This window comes from Silene latifolia, chromosome X, assembly GCF_048544455.1.
Source record: "Silene latifolia isolate original U9 population chromosome X, ASM4854445v1, whole genome shotgun sequence".
Taxonomy (NCBI): Eukaryota; Viridiplantae; Streptophyta; class Magnoliopsida; order Caryophyllales; family Caryophyllaceae; genus Silene; species Silene latifolia.
Genome location: NC_133537.1, coordinates 130,525,117 through 130,545,734, shown reverse-complemented (window position 1 = coordinate 130,545,734; position 20,618 = coordinate 130,525,117). Strand labels below are relative to the sequence as shown.

Here is a 20,618-nt window from a genome sequence, read left to right as displayed (position 1 = left end):
CTGCGAGCGACGGCTGCTGAGGCACTTTCAGGTGGCTCGAGATGACAGGTATGAACCTTCCTTTCTTCCTTTCTTGATAAACATGAGCATTTTGAGGTAATTTTGGAGCAATTGCCTTTCTATATTCTGTCATTTACCAACTCTCTATCTTTTCAAAGGGAACGTGAGCTGGAGCACGAGCTAGAGCTATCGCGAGAGGAGACGGCCCGCCTGTCGAGGGAGCTTGAGGTTCGGGATGCTGACATCGCCATTCTTGAGGCGATGGTGGCATAATTGAGGGGTCTTCGTAGCTAGACTTGTACATTTGTTCATTCGTACTTTGTTTTCGAGCAAGAGCTCGAATTTTGGTGTATATATTTATATTTTGCTGTGTATATATGATGGCATGCGAGCCTTTTGCTGCTGTTGGGTGTAAAATGTTTTTACCTGCGGGTTAGCTTGGAAACAGGTTTGGCATATCGACGGTTCACGCCGTCATGCTGCCGAAACTCACGTAGAAATCGCAAGCAAAACACATTTAGTAAATTAAAAATGGTCTAAACAACATAAAATGCAACTTGACCAAGTCGAAAATGTAAAAATATAAAAAAAAAGTGCCCTTTTCCCTTCCCGTGAGCAAAAAAAGACTCGACGCGCGACGGACGACGGGAGTGCTTCCTCCTAAAAAAAGAAAATAAATGAAATGTGTAAGTGCAAAAAGGAAAATAAAAAATAAAAACATATGGCGAGAGGAGGGACCGAAATGATTCCCCAAAAAAAAGTGAAATGAAATGAGTAAGTGTGTTTGAGTGAAGAAATATGAAATGACGATATCGTCTCGAAAAGCGAACCTCATTGGAATCGGATTCCGCAATGAAATAGGAGTAGAAATTTGGTAAGGAAACAAAATTTCCGAATTCACCAAATAAATTCTTATAGGAATAGGAAATATTAACTAAATCGGGAATAGGAAAGATCCTCCGCGGAAATTAGCAGAAAATAGAGCTGGGAAAGAGGCGCAGCAACAGCTGCGACACTTTCAAAGGGCGCAGCAATTGTCGTGTCGTCTCTTTAGGTGGTCTCTTCCTTATCAAAATTAGGAAAGGCCGAATAGTATAAATAGAGGCCTCGGGTTAGCTTCTATTCTTACAATTCTCCCTTCTATTAGTCCGTAGCTTATTAAATACATAAAAGTTCTCTCAAAAAATAATATTTGCAAAACAAATGGACGCATTTGAATCCCGACTTAAAGAATGGCCGAACGAGTTTTCAAACGTGGAGAAGCATGACATGGGTGCTTTTAACTTCAGATCGATCATCAGTTTCAAGCAAGTAAGAGTGGTAAGACCGTTCCTTGATGCTTGTCTTGAATATTGGGACTCCAATTTTCATGTATTTGCCTTTCCTAGAGGCGAAATATGTCCTTTTCCCGAGGAATTTGCAGCGGTTGGAGGGTGGGATGTAGAAAATATTCCGGCCGTACCATCTAGCTCCCAAGGATATAAGAATAAATTTAGGGACCTATTACGACTGACCAAGGCTGAAGTGGATTGACTTGTGACCTCGAAGAGTGTAAGAATGTTCGACCTTGTAGACCGTTTCATAGATAAGGAAGACCCTACCATTTCATATGATGCGAGGCGTAGAGCCTTTGGATTTTGCCTTCTTCACTGCTTTGTCTTAAAAGGCCGTGTTCATACGGAAATGAGAGGTGACCCGCGATTCTTGGGTATTATCGAGCAGATGAAACTGCGCAAGAGCCCAACTTGCTTGGTATTAGGAGAGACCATCTTAGGATTGGATAACCGAAAGGCGAACCGTGAGGTTCCCTATCTAGGGAGTCCTATCATCTTACAGGTAAAAAGGACCCGGCTTCTTTTCTTCCTTCTTTTTTTTTCGTCGTTCTCTTTTTTGTTTCTTTTCCTTCTTTTTTTAGCCGTGAGTCACGCAGGACGAATGGATGTTAATGCTTGTCCCTTTTGTAGATTTGGCTGATGGAGAGACTGCGCGATTAATCGAGCCCCCAGTTAACGTGCTTCGATATCGGTCACGATCGATCGTGATGAGGTCAAGGCTATGCATGGTGGACTTTGCTCGAGTGTGCAACTATTGGGAGAACAAGCTAAAGAGCGAAGGCGATCCCTTGATTAGATAGATCGCTCCTTGGTGGCATTTTAGAGCATTGACGGCAGTATCATCCCTCGACCCTACTCGATCTATACGCGGTTCCTGGCTTGGATTTTTATGGTGAGCATATTCCCGGAGAGTTTGATGAGGTAAGTGGGCTTGAAGCAGAAGATTTCGAAGCTTGATACTAGACCGTAGACAGCACTGGGGCATTCTCCCGAGTCTTGTCGCGAATGGGCACTTCGTTGGGCCCAAAGAAACATGTGGTTTATACCCGTTCCAGTTGGTTTGTTGTGGGTGTCAGATTCTTACTTGCAGTGGAGTAAGACTCGCACTGCGAAAGAGCGTGAGAAGCTAAGGAAGCATGAGCCGATTGACTACAAGATCCGCGAGGTGGCGAAAGAGAATCAGAAATACTTGACTGAAGAGGAAGAAGAGGCTGGATTCCGAGTTGTCCGCCCGAAGAAGAAGCCAAAGAATGCTCCCGTTGAGAAGATGATTATGGATCGGAATGGAAAGACAAGGCCTCGAGAAAGACCGTTGATGATTAGGTCAGAGATAATGCAAGAGCGTCCCCCTCGAGGTCGAGACAAGAAATGTGACAAAAATGACAAAGGCAAAAGAAAAATGGAAGAGTAGAAATAGCCTAAGTCTTTATTAGTATTTATTATTGTCGTTGTTTGTAATAAACGGCCGGTTTTTTAGAATCCTAGCCTAGCATTTATTTCAACATTTATCATTTGATGTATTATTTGGCGTATTATTATAATAAATGAATAAACTGGTTTTAGTTTAGAAACCTTAAATCGATTCCCCTTATTTATTCTTTCGAATTTCATGTGCCAAAGCAAATGTCCTTCTATTTACATTAAAGATAAATCGGGTTGTATCCAGTGAAGGATTGCCTACGTATACATTGAAAATTAAATCAAACCCACAACGTAGTTCGAAATAGAAAATATAAAGGAATAAATGTTCGAAACAAGAGCTTGTAATGAACGTAGGGAATAAGCTTGGTACTTTACTTACTCCTAAAAATGCAATTAAGTTATTCGATAATACTTAGGACAAAGCAAAAATGTCAAAACGCAAGAGCGAGGTGACATATATTTGAGGCCGGCCGGGGCCGTGTATAACGTGTCGTAGGAGCGTCACGTGGATCATATGTGGCGCGTTTTTAAAAGCCTATTCTAAGGGTGATATCTCTTAAGTTGGTCTAGATTAGTCGGATTTGAAAACTCATTCTCATCTAGGTCTGTAATTCTAACTGCACCCCCTGAGAGTATAGATTTGACTAGGTAAGGTCCGGCCCAATTAGGCTTATATTTCCCCCTTGGGTTGACTAGCAGAAGATCTCGGACATATTTAAACACTAGGTCTCCCTCTTTGATGTTTCGGGTTTGACATTCTTGTTGAAGGCTCTTCTAATTCGTGCTTGATATTTCTGGACATTATGCAAGGCACGTAATCTTCGTTCGTCCAAGAGGACGAGTTCTTCATATCTATCCCTATTCCATTCTGCTTCCGGGATTTGGCTTTCAAGTAGAATGCGCAGAGACGGAATTTCTAGCTCTATTGGTTGAACGGCTTCCATACCATATGTTAAATAGAAAGGAGTAGCCCTAGTGGGCGTCCTGACTAATGTTCGATACCCCCATATACAAAGGGTATCTTGTTAGGCCAGTCACGATAGTTGTCGATCATTTTCTTGAGGATCATGACGACATTTTTGTTTGCTGCTTCCACCGCACCGTTAGTCTGTGATCGATAGGGTGAAGAGTGATGATGCTTAATTTTATACTTGGCCAGTAACTATTCAATTTCAGCTTGGAAATGAGACCCGTTGTCACTGATTATCCCATGTGGACACCCATACCGCCAGATGATATTCGCCTGTATAAACTTAGCCACATGCTTGGATGTTAGAGCGGTATAGGATGCTGCTTCTACCCATGTTGTGAAGTAATCGATGGCTACCAAAATGAAACAATGACCCCCCCCCCCCCCCCCCCTTCCCTCCCCCACCCCACCCCACCGTTCCAGCTGGAGTGATCTTCCCAATGATGTCGATTCCCCAAGCAGAAAATGGCTAAGGAGATGTCATCGTGTATAATAGAGATGGTGGGACGTGTTGCACATTCCCGAAAATCTGGAAATTGTGGCAATGTCTTATGTATTTGATGCAATCTGTTTCCATCGTCGCCCAGTAGTAGCCTAGACGCGTGATTTTCTTCGCCATCATCGGTCCACTCATATGAGGACCGTATTCTCCATCATGGAATTCTTCCATAACTTTATTTGTTTTTGAATGATCAAGGCAAAGCAAAATGATGCCTTGTCGCGTTCTATTGTATAACTCCCCTTGATTCAGGAAGTATTGAGATTCTAGTAAACGTATTGCTCGCTGTCCTCTCTTGTCCATATCTGGTCGGTATTCTCCGTAGAGCTTGTAATTCAAAATGGCTTGGTACCAAGGCTCCTCTTGGTTTTCGTTTTCATTGTTAAGAAAATGGACATAAGCTGGTTCGGATCGTCGCTCAATGCATAAAGGCATTTCTATCATGTTGTCGGGTATATTGATCAAGGATGCAAGTTTCACAAAAGCGTCTGCAAACTGATTTTCCTCTCGAGGTATATGTAAGTAGACAACTTGGTCACTTGATCAAGGATGCAAGTTGTGAGCTTAAGGAGCCTTCCTTGATTATTTGTCCATTTGATCGACTTTCTCTATCCTCTCTGCTGATTAACTGGATCTGCATCTGTGATGAGCGCTGCCGGATTGAAATGGTCATCCCGTAGTATCATGGTAATAATCTCATCTTGGGCTGCCCTGACAAATCGATCCTCTCCGAACAAAAGGCTAACGACTTGTTCGTTGAGACAAGTGTCGGATGAGTTTTGATGGTAGGAACTGTTTCTTGAGGAATAAAGTAGATTTCTCCGTGGTCAACCATGTTAATCTCGTATTCGATTAGAGAGATAAGGTGTTAGCAATCCAAGGTGGATTCTTCATCTGAGATCATCAGAATTCCAAGAGGATTCTGAGTGTTGTTAGGCTTACGTGCGGGAGGGATAGGCAAGCGCCCGTCTTTGATCATGTCTTGAAGAGCATGCTTTAACTTATAACAATTTTCTGTGTCATGCCCTTTACCCCTGTGATACTCGCAATAAGCGTTACCATCCCAAAATTTAGACTTCTTTTCTGGGTCAGGTGTAGGTCATATTGGATGGATTTTGCGCTGTTTTGACAACCTTTTCAACGCATTTGAGTATGTGTCACCAATATCAGTGAATTTCCTTGGTGTACTGTTTCTTTTGTATGACTCGACGAGGTTGACATCGTCGGTTTTGCAAGTGCAACCGTAATAACTTCTTCCAGCTGATGTTGAGCCTTGATATTCGCGCCCTACAATTTTGGACAAGAGTCCTTTGCGAATATCGTCTTCGATCCTTGTACCCAGCACTGTTAAATCTTTGAAAGATTTAATATTTTGGTATTTCAAGTGATTTGCATAAATAAGCTTTAGATTGTCCACAATTTTCTCTACAAGAGTGGCCTCATCTGGACGCTCGACAAGTTGAGTGCTAGTCTTTCTCCACCTACTTAAGAAGTTGGTGAAACCTTCTTTTTCATTCTGGATGAGGACCTCTAGAGTGCGCATGTTGACTTGGATCTCAGCATTATCTGCGTATTGGTTAGTGAACTCGATGGTAGCATCATCCCAGGTAGCAATTTTCTTGTGGTCTAAGGAGTAGAACCACTGTTTGGGAATGGTGTCGAGAGATGAAGGAAAGATCCTTAGGAACATCTCTGGCTTAATGCCCTTGATAGACATGTAGTCTTTGAAAGCACGAATATGGTTTAGAGGGTTTTCGTGCCCCTTAAACTTCGGGATGCCAGTCATATTGAAGTTGGTTGGCATTTGAGTATTCACTGCTTCATACTTTCGGCTATTCTCTCTGTAGATGTTGATGAGTTGTCGCAACCCTATCAAAAGTAACCAACTATACTCTAACTAACGCAGCTAGGGAAGTTGGGATCGTATACATAGGGCGACAGATGATAATCTATTTGCTAATTCAAGTTTGTTATGTAACAAATGGAGGATTTTGTTTGTTTGAATAATAACTAAGACAATTAAAGTAATTAAAGTAAAAAGGATTAAAAGTGAGAAATTAAACTGTGAAAATATAAGGAGAAAAGACTAGGATCGTCGGTTCACCATGGATTATCGTGGGTTTAAGGTAGGGTCATAGGTCAATCTCAATTACCGGTCTATAAGGCAGTGAAAAGGTCCTCTCGGATCACTATTCGCCCTAAAATGCTTCCAGCAGGCTCTCGCAACTTACTAGGGCACTCTAATGTTGACAACATTTCTAATCCTTACCAGGCTTTCGATCTTAGGTCAGGAATTACAAAATCAAATAAACAATTGTGGCCTTTAATTAACTATTCGTATATTTAATGTTGCAATTAACAATAAAGACTAATAAAATTGATTAACCTAATCGCCTAATTAACAACCTTAACTTTCCATGGATCCCCTAAATCCTAGCAAGAGATTTAGCTACTCATGTTGAAATCGATAACAATAATTAAGATAGATGAGAAATAAAGAGGATTCATAATTAAATTGATCAAAAGAGAAATAAACATAAACTAAAACTAATGATGAACGCAAGAGATAAACAAAGCTAAATAAGAAGAACGAAAGAGGAAATTAAATTGATTACCAAAATAAATCCGAGTACGAGCAAAGTAAAGGAGAGAATTCAATCTAGATCTAAAAATTTGAGAAAGTTTCTACGTAGTAATGTTTCTAAGTGTCTGCTTGCCTAAAAATAAAGTGTAAAAAGTATAACCTAATTAAAAGATTATAAGAGCTTTTATATTCTAAGCCCGAAAAAGGAAATAAAACCAACAACTTAAGCGTTTAAAATAAATCTTAATCGATCAAAAAGACCGCTGAGGTCGATCGACAAAAAACATGATGTCGACCGACTAAAAACATAATGTCGACTGACATAATGAGAATGTAGGACGACAAACTGCTGCAAATCCTAAACAATTGCTCATGTGTCAATCAAAGGAAGTGAAGGAAAAATTGGTCGAACGACTGAATGAGGACGACATGGCTACTATGTCGACCGACCATCAATAGATGTCGGACGACTTAACCAAACTTGCTTCATCAAAGTGACTCCTGTGTCAAGCAAATCCAGATCAAGGAAAACTGGTCGAACGACTGCTGAAATATTGAGGACGGCAAAACTCCTACAGGTCGACCGACATGAAGCTCATGGTCGGTCGACATCTTCAACCGTGCTTCACCAAAGTGATCACTTTGTCGCTTCACTCTTGCACATCATCGAACAGATTTGGCTACCGAAAAGCATAAATGCGCCTCAATCCTGCAAAGGATACAAAACACAACCAAAGTAGCAAATATGGGAGGAAATAAAGCAAAATAATCAAGTAAGCTCATAAAAATGCATGTCGAATACGTAAATAAATACGTCTAAAAGGCACGCATCAAACCTCCCCAAACCAAACCCTTGCTTATCCCCAAGCAAGGAATAAACACAAGACATAGGGCGAAGACTAATGAAGTGGCATACAACTCAGAGCTAGCTATACAAAAGACTCGATAAACCAATTTAATGCAAATGTGACACCCTTGCTAAGGAATAAATTCCAAAGCGATTAAGCATAGACATTTCAAGTGCAAACGAGTTAAATAAATGACCAAAAACTACTAAACCATCGACCTTGCATGACCGGACTCTCACGGGTAACTCATCTCTCATTATAAGCAAGGGGAGTACAAATTTTGTAAGAGAAAAGGAAAATAGTCGCTCACCTAACTACGACCTACAAAAGCATGCATGAAGTCTAACATGATAGATATCTCTAGCCACCGTACACATACACTCCAACCAAACAAGGTCCATAACACATGCCAAGGACTTACATATGAATGTGAAGTGAGGTAAATGGATAAGAAGGGGCAAAATAATTTGGATATATGGAGGTAAAAGCCAAGATAGCACCGAACAAAACCAAAAGTAAGGATATTCCACTTCTAATCCACCATCTGAAATTAAGCACAATGCCAAACGTGGCATAAACTCACTTACAACATCAACAATACTCCTCAAATAATAAATATAATCAACATAGGAGTAAAAAGAATGTCACTCTTTTTTTTTTCTTTTAAAACTTCATTTCTTTTCTTTTTTCCATTTTCATTTTTTTTCTTTCCATAACTTTTTTTTTTTTTCATTCCCCTTTTTTTTTTCATTCCCCTTCCAACATCTATCACAATAGCAATAAAATCGACCACAACAAAACCTCCAAACTTACCAACAAGACTAGCTTGACAAGGGTAGGCTATATATGAATGTAGTTGAATAAATGGGTCAAAACAAGGCGAATTTGGCTAATATGAAGCTAATAGGGGTAAAGTATAAAGGAAGGGTCGCTTCTCCTCATGTGTATGTAGGTAATAAGAGACAAATTTCATGCTTACGCAAATTAATGTTACATGCCATGTAAGGGGTACTACTCACATCCTAAATGAAACCGGTCATAAATGTCACCGATTTATTAAGCTCTAAACCTTAGAATTGGTAAGTAGTTTGCGAACATATAGGTCGAGTCTATTCGTTTTGTAGAATTTATCAAAAACTCGTAGACTATGCAAATGAATTTATCAAAATAGGGTGTCCAACAGTGCAAGGCTTGAATGAGTTAGCAAGAGTATAAAAGCAATGTCATCATTGTTATATGACCACTCCGACTCAACCTAAGACTCTACCTAAATGCAAACTAAATGCAAAACATGTTTTTGTATTTTTTTTTTTTTTTTATTATATAAATGTATGCAGAAATGCAAGAAATATGCATATGGATGAAAAACAGACATATGTATACCCTCCCCAAACCAAATCACACAATGCCCTCGTTGTGTTCAGCAACATCAATAAATAAGGGAAATGGGTACACAAGAGAAAAATGAAATGCACATGAAATGTAAACAAGGAAAAGAGAACTCAAACAACAGCACAAAACAGACCTCCCCAAACCAGCAACAAACATGGGGAGGTTGTGGCCAGCAGCTGCCACTAACCAGCACCCGTAGTACAGGGGTCATCGTCAGGAAGTGCTCCCACCTCAGCACCATCACCTCTCGTACCCTTCTCCATAATAGCAACCTCAGCAGTAGCAGTAGTAGTAGGTGGCTCAGAAACAGTCGCCACGGCATCAGCAGTAGCCGTGGAAGAAGAATATCCACCCTCCGGAAACCTGAAATAAGATGGGTGGGGCCAGCCCGGAGGTGGCAACCTCCTGTCTCCAGCATAAGAGTCATATACAAGAAAATCCCATAAAGCTTGATCCCGCTCCATCCTCGCCATACGAGTGCACAAATCTAAAAGCATGGTATCACGGTGCCCCTGGTCTATGACCGTGGGAGGCACAAATGGCGAAGGTGGAATAAAGTGGTCTGGGTAAGTAGGTTGTGGGCCAGTGCTAGGTGGAGGTGAGTATGGCAGTGTAATAGTGGGTGTAGGAGTAGGGGTAGATGTGGGGGCATGAGTGGGAGTATGACTACTCCCTGCACCCATTAACTCATCCTCAGTAATAACGGTCTCAGATGACCATCGAGCTGACAGTCTATAAGTGGGGGTAGAGGGTTTAGATTTCGTCTGATCAAGAGTGAGGTCGAACTTAGGCATAGGCACGATGGGAGGTAAAGTAGGACAAGGTAGAGGAAGGAACCTCGCATCCAGCAGCTTCCAATGGATGGAAGGTTTGGTATGAAGCCACTGACCCTTACCCAAAGCTTTAGTATGAAGCAAGCGGCTAGCTCCTAAAGAAGCTCCCTCGGTCCCTAGGTTAAGTGGCACTAGGTGAGATGGGGGAAAACTAGGAATAAGTCGGGCAGCGAGATGACTCACAATACCCCCACAGTGGATGGCCTTATGAGTGTGGACGGTGAGAATGTGTTCGGCCACAGCTTGGGCCACATTTAAGACAAAGGGGTCACCATAATCCACATTTAAATAGCCAGCAAGCATATGCTGCTCAATGACATTCAACTTATTTGTTTCAGGGCGACCAAAGATAGTCCCACATAGCAAGCGAAACCAATAGCGGGGACCGGGATGTTCAACATCATTGATGTGATGTCGACGTCAGGGGCTGCCCGTAAGGGTCCCCCATAAAGTTCTGTAGGCCTGAGCTCGTGGGGGTGTAGTCGAACCATTGGCATTAACCCCTAGAAGACTACCAAATCATGCCAAAGTCAATTTATGGTCTTTATTTAGGAGTCGAAAAGAAACCCGACTCACAGGCCTATTTTCCGCTAAATTTCGCGGTTCAAAGCAAAAGCTACTAAAGAATTCATAGGTAAGTGTTTCATACGTGTGATGTAGCATAGAAATCAACCCTGAAGTACCCGTCCCATTAAGTAAGGCTATGACCGGTTCCCGAATACCCATAGCATCTAAAGAATTAACATCAAGAAAACGAGTAGGGATAACAGGAAGATCGCAAATGTTTTCAAACCTTTCCCGCTGCTCCGTTGAACCGAATACGACACTCGGATAATCTTTAAGTGGTTCAATAACTACAACAACGGCACCCGATGTATCCATTTCTGCGCTCCCACTACCGCTTGAATTCCCACTAGCATGACTTGCTTGAGTAGGCTGACCCACACGGGAACCACATGCTGCCGCTGTATGCGTGCCTATCTTTCCTGGCTCAGCTAGTTTCCGTCTCTTACCTGCGCTGTCCATGACCTGCAAATAGGCATATGGTTCAAAACAAATACCGGAAACATATACATGATGGGCACGGGATGAATTAAAGTGGATAACTCAAGTTAAATCAACTGAGGACAATTAATCCCGATAAGGGAGACTGCCACTGCACAATTACTGGCCACAGTCCTTCAACTTGGATTATGAACCGCATAATTCAAAAAATTCAAACCGAATATCATATCAAACAGCAATGTATCACGAATACAAATGGGACTTAGCATAACTAATTTGAGAAATTCAAAGTAATTCTATGCGAAAGGGAAAAAGTCCCAATTTACGCAACTGGAAAACGAAAGAGCAAGTAGAGCATAAACGGGTTTTTTTCTGTTACTGAATTTGAACGATAGAACGAAACTCGCAAAGCAGCGAAGTTTGTCAGACACAAGCAACAGAATTCAACAAGTAAAAACCCGTCTCAAGCAGCGAAAATTCGGAAAACACATTAAGCATAAACGGTTTCCCCTCTTTTTTTTTCCAATTAATTCGAAAATCAATTAGAATCACAACAAGATTAAGCATATAGTATGAAGAAGCAGCAAAAGAAACGACGAAACACTAACCTTTATTAAGCAGAAACTCGATTGAATGCAATCACAAATTAAACCCGAAAAATTTCGAAACCCTAGACCTAAATTTCGACAGATTTGATCGCAAATTAAAAGGGAAAAGGGAAAATTGATGGTTTAAATTAATGGGTAATTTTATTTTGTGAAGGAATTGACAAGGTTTGAAGCAGAAATTGAGTTGGAATAGGATGAATATAGGAATTAGGGTTGTCGTTTCTCCTTTTTTTTTTTTTTTTTTCTGTTTGTGTGTCGCTGATGTCGAGTAAGGGAAGGACTGTGTGAGGATTACTGAGGAAATATGACGGGTTTAATTAAAATAAGGGATAATTGGTAAACACTACCAATATTAAACCCAACTTTCACAATCACTACCATGATAAAAAAAAGTTCTATAATCAATACCAACATGTCATCTCCGAATTACTTTCACTATCAAAGCTCATTTTTCGTCAACAAATAAGATAAACTGACCAAAATACCCTTCTCATAAACACTAATTCACTACCCTCACATAACACACTGCACCCATCATTCTATCACTTACCATATCTTACCCACCACCTTCATCACCCATCACGAGTCACCACCCTCTCATGATCAGGAACACAACTCTACCGTAACACCAAAGTTATTAAGCTCCTCAAAAGACACCGTATCAACCATCTTATCTAAACAAACAACAAAATTATCAAAAAGAGAAAGAGATTTGATCTGATTAGCACGCTTCAAGGCTCCAGCTTTAATCTGAATTGAAACTTCAGCAGGCAAATCTTTGGATCTTTTAGCGGCTTCGGAGACGATATCGGCAATACGAGAGGTGGTGAGGAAGGAAGAGGTGAGTTCTTGAGAATTTTTAGCGGCTTCTTTTGTGGAGGAATTGTGACGATATCGGCTATTGGCTTTGTTCCAAAACTCCATTTTTATGGAGTAATTGTGATGAAGGAGTGTTTGTTTGTTGAATGGAGATTTGGTTGTCTGGGGAAATGGGAAAATTGATTTGATGAGGAAAAAGTCGTGATTATAGTTTGGCAAAAAAGGAGATGATTGTTTTGGAGAGAAGATAGTTGTGGCCTTGTGGGATTGGATTGTGGCGGTAGTGGGGTTTTGCCATCAACGGATAGGGATAATCGGTGTGGTGAAGTTAGAGTGGTGGATTATGGTGACCGGTGACTGGTGGTGAAGTGCGGGTGTTTAGTGGTGAGTTAGGGTGGTTGACTGGATGGTGGTGGAGTAGAGGAAATGGTGGGAGTATAAAATAAGAGGAAGGGTAGAATGGGTATAAAATACAAAAATTCACCGGAAACTTCAAATTGGCCTGAAAAGTAACATTTTCAGGGGACTTGGTAGTGAAAGTAAGTCGGAGATGACATGTTGATATTGATTATAGAACTTTTTTTATCATGGTAGTGATTGTGAAAGTTGGGTTTAATATTGGTAGTGTAACATTCCGTTTGATGTTATGAGTATTTTGGTAGTGTATGGAGTTAGTGTTGAGAGAGATATAATGGAGTGGATACGATATCGTGAGCCATGTTGTGGAGGTAGGAATAGTTAGTGGAGTTGGTGTTACGAGTTCATGTTTGGGTTGGAGTTTTGTTTTGAGTTCTTAGTCACGTTGTTGTGTCTTGATCGAGTTAGTATGTTTGTTTTCATGTATGGGTTGAACTTCGGGGACGAAGTTCTTTTTAAGGAGGGAAGACTGTAATACTCCGTATTTATGAGTCTTGGGGTACTCTATCGAGTAGGCCTTACTCTGTCGAGTAAGGGAGTTTTGCGAAATAAAATAGTTTCGACCGACTGTTGGGTACTCGATCGAGTAACTAGGGTACTCGATCGAGTAAGGGGGCACTCGATCGAGTACCTTAGCTACTCGATCGAGTAGCCGGTTTACGGGGGTTGTTTTGTCGGGTTTTGTTAATTACGCGATTAAGGTATTTAAACATATTCGTAATTGTTTTAAATCACTTTTTACAAAACCTAAAACCTGTTTAAGAGAGAAAGCAACTAGTTCTTCTTCCTAATCGCGTTCTTGACAATTCCGGAGTTCGGACGGTCGGTTCGTATCGTAGTTCGTGTCGTTGGATTCCTTGCGTCGAGGGTAAGCTTTTAATATAATTTCTATAATGTTTTGTTAAGATTGATGAAACCCTAATTTAGGAATTGGGGGTTTTTATGAGTAGTATTTGAATGGTAGCATCTATGTGTTGTATGGTAGGAGGAGAATTCATAGAGGAGCCGTTTTGATACAAATTGTAGATACCGTCTGCGTGTTGTGCTTTCCGGTAGGATTTCTACTCGCATTAGTCCCATAATGGGATATTGGTGATGTCTTTGTAGTTAGTTGTTTGATATGATGATTGTGTTGTGTTTGTGGTTGTGATTGTTGTTGATGGTTCTCGAGATGCGTTCTCGAGTGGGGTCACTTGTGGGAGTGACTTCACGCCCTAGTTTCGCCCTTCGTGGAACCCGCCACGGAAGGGGATGTGCACATTAATGGACAGGGTTATCGCTCGTATGATGAGCGGGGCTTAGGTGGGAACGGCCGCGGTCCCCCATCGCGGGCGGGTCCAAAGGGACGATCGATATTGAGATGATGGGGATTGGTTGGTGGTGTGTGTGTGTGTGTGACGATTCAAATTGCCTGTTTGTCTTATTATTGATATATATATATATATATATATATATATATATATATATATATATATATATATATATATATATATATATATATATATATATATATATAAGTTGTGTGATTAGTATCTTGGCCCCGTTTAAATGTTTTAAAAACTGTGGTGATCCATTCGGGGTGGTGAGCGATTTAACTTAAGGTATATCTTGATACGCGTGGGATCTAGTCAGGGATGGAGTCATCACATATCAGAGTCTTTAGTCTTCCGCTGTGTTTGTTAGAACAGTTCCTTTCAGTTGGTTTATAGTTTGAGAACAGTTGTATTTTGCTTACAGTTGGTTTTGTAATGTAATCACTTAAACTTATTTAATAAAGTATGTTTCCTCATTGTCTTATGATTATCATGCCTCGGGTAACCGAGATGGTAGCATCCTTATACCTGAGTGGTCCTGGTAAGGCACTTGGAGTATGGGGGTGTTACAGGTAGTGTTTATCAATTATCCCTTAAAATAATTAGGGAATATTGGTCGATCGACAAGTTGTATTGGTCAATCGACATTCACTAATTGGCACCACAATCTCCTTCCCTGTGTCGAATGACAAATAGCAATAGGCTTACCTTGCTTCAACCGACACTTACCGTGTGTTGGGCGACTTAGTAGTAGTGTCGACCGACTCATCAAAATACTCCTTTGTGTAAAACGCTGTGTCGAGCAAACAAATGACACGCATGATACCTGCGCAATTTTTACTTCACGAATTAGTCTCTTTTCCAAAAGGAGTACACACAAAACTAGACTACTCTAAATTAAGATGCAAATGAAATGCAACTAAATTCCAATTTCTAAATGTTAGAAACATTAGAGAAATGGAATTAACTATATGTAATTAAAACTAATAAGCAAAATTAATTGAAAAGTAACAAGGGAAACGTGATTAAGGCACACAAAATTAAAGCTAAACTGAAGCACACTTTTACATAACTTTTACAATCCGGGTTGCCTCCCGGTCAGCGCTGGTTTTTAAGGTCCCGCTCGACCTTTATTACCTCATTTAGCAGGTGCGGTAACGGGTTCAAGGTGCAATACCTCAACCACTACAACAGTATCTTTAGCATCGTAGTAATGCTTAACTTGGTGACCATTCACTTTGAAACGCTCTCCCACGGAATTCTCTAACTCGACTGACCCAAATTTAGAATCATAAGTTACCTTATAAGGACCAGACCATCGGGACTTCAGCTTACCCGAAAATAGACGGAGTCGGGCATTGAATAGCAACACCTTCTCTCCAACTTGGAATTCTCGCGGTATGATACGGTTGTCATGCCATCTCTTAGTCTTGTCTTTATAAACCTTGGCACTATCATATGCATTTAGACGGAACTCTTCAAGTTCATCTAGCTGCAACAACCGTTTCTCGCCACATAACTTTGGATCAAAATTAAGCTCTCGAATAGCCCACCAAGCTTTGTGCTCTAGCTCCACAGGTAGGTGACAGGACTTCTCATAGACTAACTGATATGGCGATGCACAAATCGGGGTCATGAAAGGTGTCCTATAGGCCCACAGCGTGTCATCCAGCTTCATACTCCAATCTTTTCGGGATTTGGAGACAACCTTTGCCAAATTTCTTTAATCTCCCTGTTGGAGACCTCCACCTATCCACTTGTTTGGGGATGATACCCCAAACCACGACGATGCGAAACACCATATTTTGACAATAAAGCAGAAAGCTGTTTTTCTTTAAAATGCATACCTCTGTCGCTAATGACGACCCTATGGAAACCAAAGCGAGGAAATATGACCTTCTTAAACAGCTGGACAATGGTCTTAGCATCACAATTGGCTGAAGCCACGACCTCTACCCATTTGGACACATAGTCTATAGTAACTAGTATGTACCTGTTTCCTTTGCTAGACGGGAATGGCCCTTGATAATCAATGCCCCATACATAAAAAATTCTGACCTCCAAAATACCATTCTGAGGCATCTCATACCTCCTTGAAATATTTCCCGTTCGCTGGCAAGCCTCACAACCTGCTACAAACAACCTAGCATTATTAAACATAGACGGCCAGTAGAAACCAGATTAAAGTACCTTGGCCACGGTCCTTAAAGGACCGTGGTGACCACCATATGAGGACGAATGACAAGCTTCAATAATAGCTTTAGTCTCCCACTGCGGTATACACCATCTGTAAAGACCCATCAGCACAATCCTTGAACAGATAAGGATCATCCTAAAAGTACTGCTTCACGTCATGAAGGAACCGCTTCCTCTGCTGATATGACAAGTCAGGAGGCAATAAATCACCTACAATAAAATTAGCATAATCAGCATACCAAGGAGTTTCAGCATTAGAAATAGCCATCAAAATATCATCAGGGAAAGAGTCATCAATAGGTAAAGAATCTCCCCCTTCTTGCAATGGTAGGCGCGATAAATGATCAGCTACCAAATTCTCAGCGCCTTTCTTGTCTTTAATTTCCAAATCAAACTCCTGAAGAAGAAGTATCCATCGCAATAATCTTGTCTTAGCTTCTTTCTTAGTAAGTAGGTACCTCGGCGCTGCATGGTCAGAAAATACAGTAACTTTCGAACCTAATAAATAAGACCTAAATTTCTCCAGCGCGTATACCACAGCTAACAGCTCCTTCTCTGTAATTGCATATTTCACCTGAGCCTCATCGAGAGTTCGGCTCGCATAGTAAATAGCACTCAAAGCTTTGTCTTTCCACTGGCCTAGCACCGCGCCAACTGCATAATGACTAGCATCGCACATAATCTCAAAAGGCAGCTCCCAGTCTGGAGGCTGAATGAACGGTGTTGTAATCAAAGCCTGCTTCAACCTATTAAAAGCAGTAAGACATTCATCAATAAAATTAAATAGAGCATCCTTAAGTAACAATTGTGTAAGTGGTTTAGCAATTTTAGAAAAGTCCTTAATGAACCGGCAGTAAAAGCCAGCATGAACAAGGAAACTCCTAACTCCCTTAACATTAACGGGAGGAGGTAATTGCCCAATCACTTGCACCTTTGCTTTATCAACTTGGATACCCTTATCAGATACTAAGTGCCCGAGGATAATGCCCTCGTTGACCATAAAATAGCACTTCTCCCAATTCAGCACTAAATTAACCTCAATACATCGCTGCAAAACTTTTTCAAGTTTAGTCAAACAATCATCAAAATCATTACCATAGACGCTGAAATCGTCCATAAGTACCTCCATAATCGACTCTATATACTCAGAAAATATCCCCATCATGCACCTCTGAAAGGTAGCTGGGGCATTAGACAATCCAAATGGCATTCTGCGATAAGCAAAAATACCATGCGGGCAAGTAAAAGTAGTTTTTTCCTGATCGTCGGGATAGAGTGGGATCTGAAAGAAACCTGAATATCCATCTAAATAACAGAAAAATTTATGTGAGGCTAATCTCGCTACCAACTGATCAATAAAAGGAAGGGGGAAGTGATCTTTCTTTGTGGCGGCATTTAATTGTCTATAATCAATGTACATCCGCCAACCTGTTACTACTCTAGTTGGTATTAATTCATTTTTCTCATTTTTCACCACTGTAGTCCCTCCTTTCTTTGGGACTACCTGAACCAGACTTACCCACTTGGAGTTTTCAACGGTGTAAATAATACCTGCATCAAGTAGTTTCATCACTTCTGCCATAACAACATCCTGCATCTTCGGATTCAACTTTCGCTGACCCTGCTGACAAGGCTTATGTCCTTTCTCTAGCTCAATTCTGTGCATACAAATGTCAGGACTGATGCCCTTAAGGTCAGTAAAACTGTATCCTAAAGCTTTTCTGTTTTTCTTAAGAACGACCAACAAAGCAGAAAGTTGGTTATCATCAAGTTTAGCATTAACAATAACAAGATATTGCTCAGAGTCATCTAATTACACGTATTTAAGGTGAGAAGGAAGAGGTTTACGCTCTGGTATCTTTACCCCAGCAGCAAAAGAGGTTTCCATTATAGCATTTACCGTCTCACCTTTCTCAATAGTGAACTCCTTACCTTTTAAAGCAGCTTTCATCGTCCTGTAATCAACCTGTACATCCTCTGTAAAACCATCAAGAGCTATCAAAGCTTCTAACGGGTCCCCAAGAAGGGATCCCATCCAATAATCAAACATATATTCATCTACAATGTCTATAACATAACATGTATCCTCTATTATAGGCCTAGCCAACGTGTTAGCCAAATAAAATGTCACCTTATCATCCCCTACCTCGAGAGTCAAGTGTCCCTGTTTGACATCAATAATAGCCCCTGATGTATGCAAAAATGGTCTACCCAAGATTATAGGAATCTGAGTATCTTCAGCCATATCTAACACAATGAAATCAACAGGTATGAAAAATTTACCTATCTTAACAGGGACATCCTCTAATACACCTAAAGGTCGCTTAACTGTCTAGTCAGCCATTTGTAGGGTCACGTTGGTAACTTTAAGATGCCCCCATATTCAATTTCTCGCAAACCGAATAGGGCATGACACTGACACTGACACTGGCACCCAAATCACATAAAGCTTTATCTATTACATGAGTTCCTATTGTACAGAGAATGGAAAAACTCTCCGGATCCTTCAATTTGGGTGGAGACTTGCTTTGTAGGAGTGCACTACACTCTTCTGTAAAAGCAATAGTCTCCACTTCATTGAAGCTCCTCTTACGAGTCAGAATATCTTTCATAAATTTAGCGTAGGAGGGTACCTGGGTAATTAGCTCGATAGAAGGTACAGTTACCTGAAGATTTTTGACGACCTCCAAGAATTAACCGAATTGCTGCTCGACCTTTGTATTCTTTAGGCGCCCCGGAAAAGGAACCTTGATAACTATTGGCGAGTCAGTAGCTTTACTCTTCCCTTTATCAGAATTAGATGCCTTATCAGTATTAAGAGGTGTCCCATCAGTAACAAGTAACGGATCAGCTGTTCCGTTGGGTGAAAAAGTCGATCGATTTTTTTCAGGTGTTAGAGCAACTTCGTCAGCTGACTTTTTTCCGCATCCACATCTAACTCCTCAATTATGACGTCTTCATTGTCCTGGGGCATCTCTGGTCCATCGTATGTAAGACCACTTCTAAGCTATATCGCATTGGCAGTGTCATGCGACTTTTCAGGTTGAGATGGCAACGTACCCGGTTGTCTACTTGAAGTGGATAATTGGGCAATTTGATTGTCCAACATCTTATTATGTACCATTAATTGAGCGATTAGGGCATCTTGCTTTTGTGAAGCCGCTATCTGTTGCTGTAGCATGGCCTTAATTTCAGACGTGTCATTATTCTGAGTTCGTTGAGGAGATTGCATCTGTTGACCTCCTTGATTATGCCTCTGATAACCACCTTGTGGTTGATTTCCACGATTTTAAGGGATAATATATGACGAATTCTGGCCTTGCGGCGGCGGTGGAGTAAGATTTAGAACATTCTGGCTTCAGCTAGAGAAATTTGGATGCTCCCTAGTCCTTTCATTATAAAAGTTAGAGTACGGTGTACCTTGCTTAAAAGATTGAAAACATGGACCTGCTCTATCGTACTCATACATTCAGCTGCGCTATGCCCCGCAATACCACATCGTTCACAAGGTGTTTCCTGTTGCATCATGGCATGAACCGTCTGCTGGTTTCCCAAAGATTGGGACGTCTTCCATTCGGCAAGTTGAGCAGTCAATGCCTCTAACTTGGCTGCAATAGCTCCATATGAACTACCCCCTCTTGTGTTACCTCGGGGGTAAACCATACTCAGCAGTGTGAGTAGCTATCTCATCAATCAATTTCCAAGCATTGGCATCAGTAGTGTTGTTCTGAAATCTCCCATTTGCAGAAGAGTCAAGCAAAGCTCTATGATCGTCGTAAAGCCCATTATAAAATTGATTGCATAAGAACTAGATCTAGAAACCGTGATGAGGGATGGAGCGGACTAATCTCTTGAAGTGAACCCATGCCTCATTGAGGTCTTCAGTGGGGCCCTGTTTAAAACTCGTGATTTGGCTTCTAAGAACATTTGTCTTATGTGGTGGAAAATACCTCTTGTAGAATGCAAGAGCGAGTGTATTCCAATCAGTGATAGCATTTGCTTCCATGTCTAGATCACGCAACCACTTTGCAGCACCATCTCGCAGAGAAAAAGGGAATAGAACTTGTTTTACTTGGTTCTGCGTTACCCCGACAATCAAAGGGATTGAGCAATAGTATGTAACGAACCTCTCCATATGTTTGGCAGGATCTTCAGTAGCTGCTCCTCCAAACATGTTCCACTCTACCAGGTTAATATAGGACGGACGGATCTCAAAGGTACCATCATCGGTGGTTGGCAACTTGAATCCCTTAGGAATGGATGCAAGGGTGGGCTCTAAATGACTTGATAATGTAACCATGATCGTAGTAGGGGCAGAAGTAGGCGTGTCTTTCTCTAAAGACGGATTTTCTGCAATAAAAGCGGGGTAGGCAGCGTC

The 20,618-nt window shown here is 41.1% G+C and overlaps 1 protein-coding gene and 1 non-coding gene across 4 annotated transcripts; one reads left to right on the top strand and one right to left on the bottom strand.

The window, feature by feature from the left end:
- Positions 1 to 6,817: 6,817 nt before the first annotated feature.
- On the bottom strand, positions 6,818 to 11,839 carry LOC141623608 (uncharacterized). Of its 3 annotated transcripts, XM_074439715.1 has the most exons (4): positions 11,496 to 11,839; positions 10,676 to 10,911; positions 9,183 to 9,454; positions 6,818 to 7,518 (listed from the first exon to the last, which is right to left on the bottom strand). In XM_074439715.1, the coding sequence occupies exons 2-3, from the start codon at positions 10,906 to 10,908 to the stop codon at positions 9,232 to 9,234; spliced, it is 456 nt and encodes a 151-aa protein (XP_074295816.1). In that variant the 5' UTR covers positions 10,909 to 10,911; positions 11,496 to 11,839; the 3' UTR covers positions 6,818 to 7,518; positions 9,183 to 9,231. The 3 variants fall into 3 exon arrangements, with proteins under 3 accessions (XP_074295816.1, XP_074295815.1, XP_074295817.1); XM_074439714.1 differs by having other exon boundaries at positions 6,818 to 9,454; XM_074439716.1 differs by having other exon boundaries at positions 6,818 to 9,412; positions 11,496 to 11,815.
- An 8,219-nt stretch (positions 11,840 to 20,058) lies between these two features.
- LOC141625503 (small nucleolar RNA R71) lies at positions 20,059 to 20,165 on the top strand. Its single transcript, XR_012535281.1, has one exon. It is a non-coding gene; the product is annotated as a small nucleolar RNA R71 (small nucleolar RNA).
- The last annotated feature ends 453 nt before the right edge of the window (positions 20,166 to 20,618 follow it).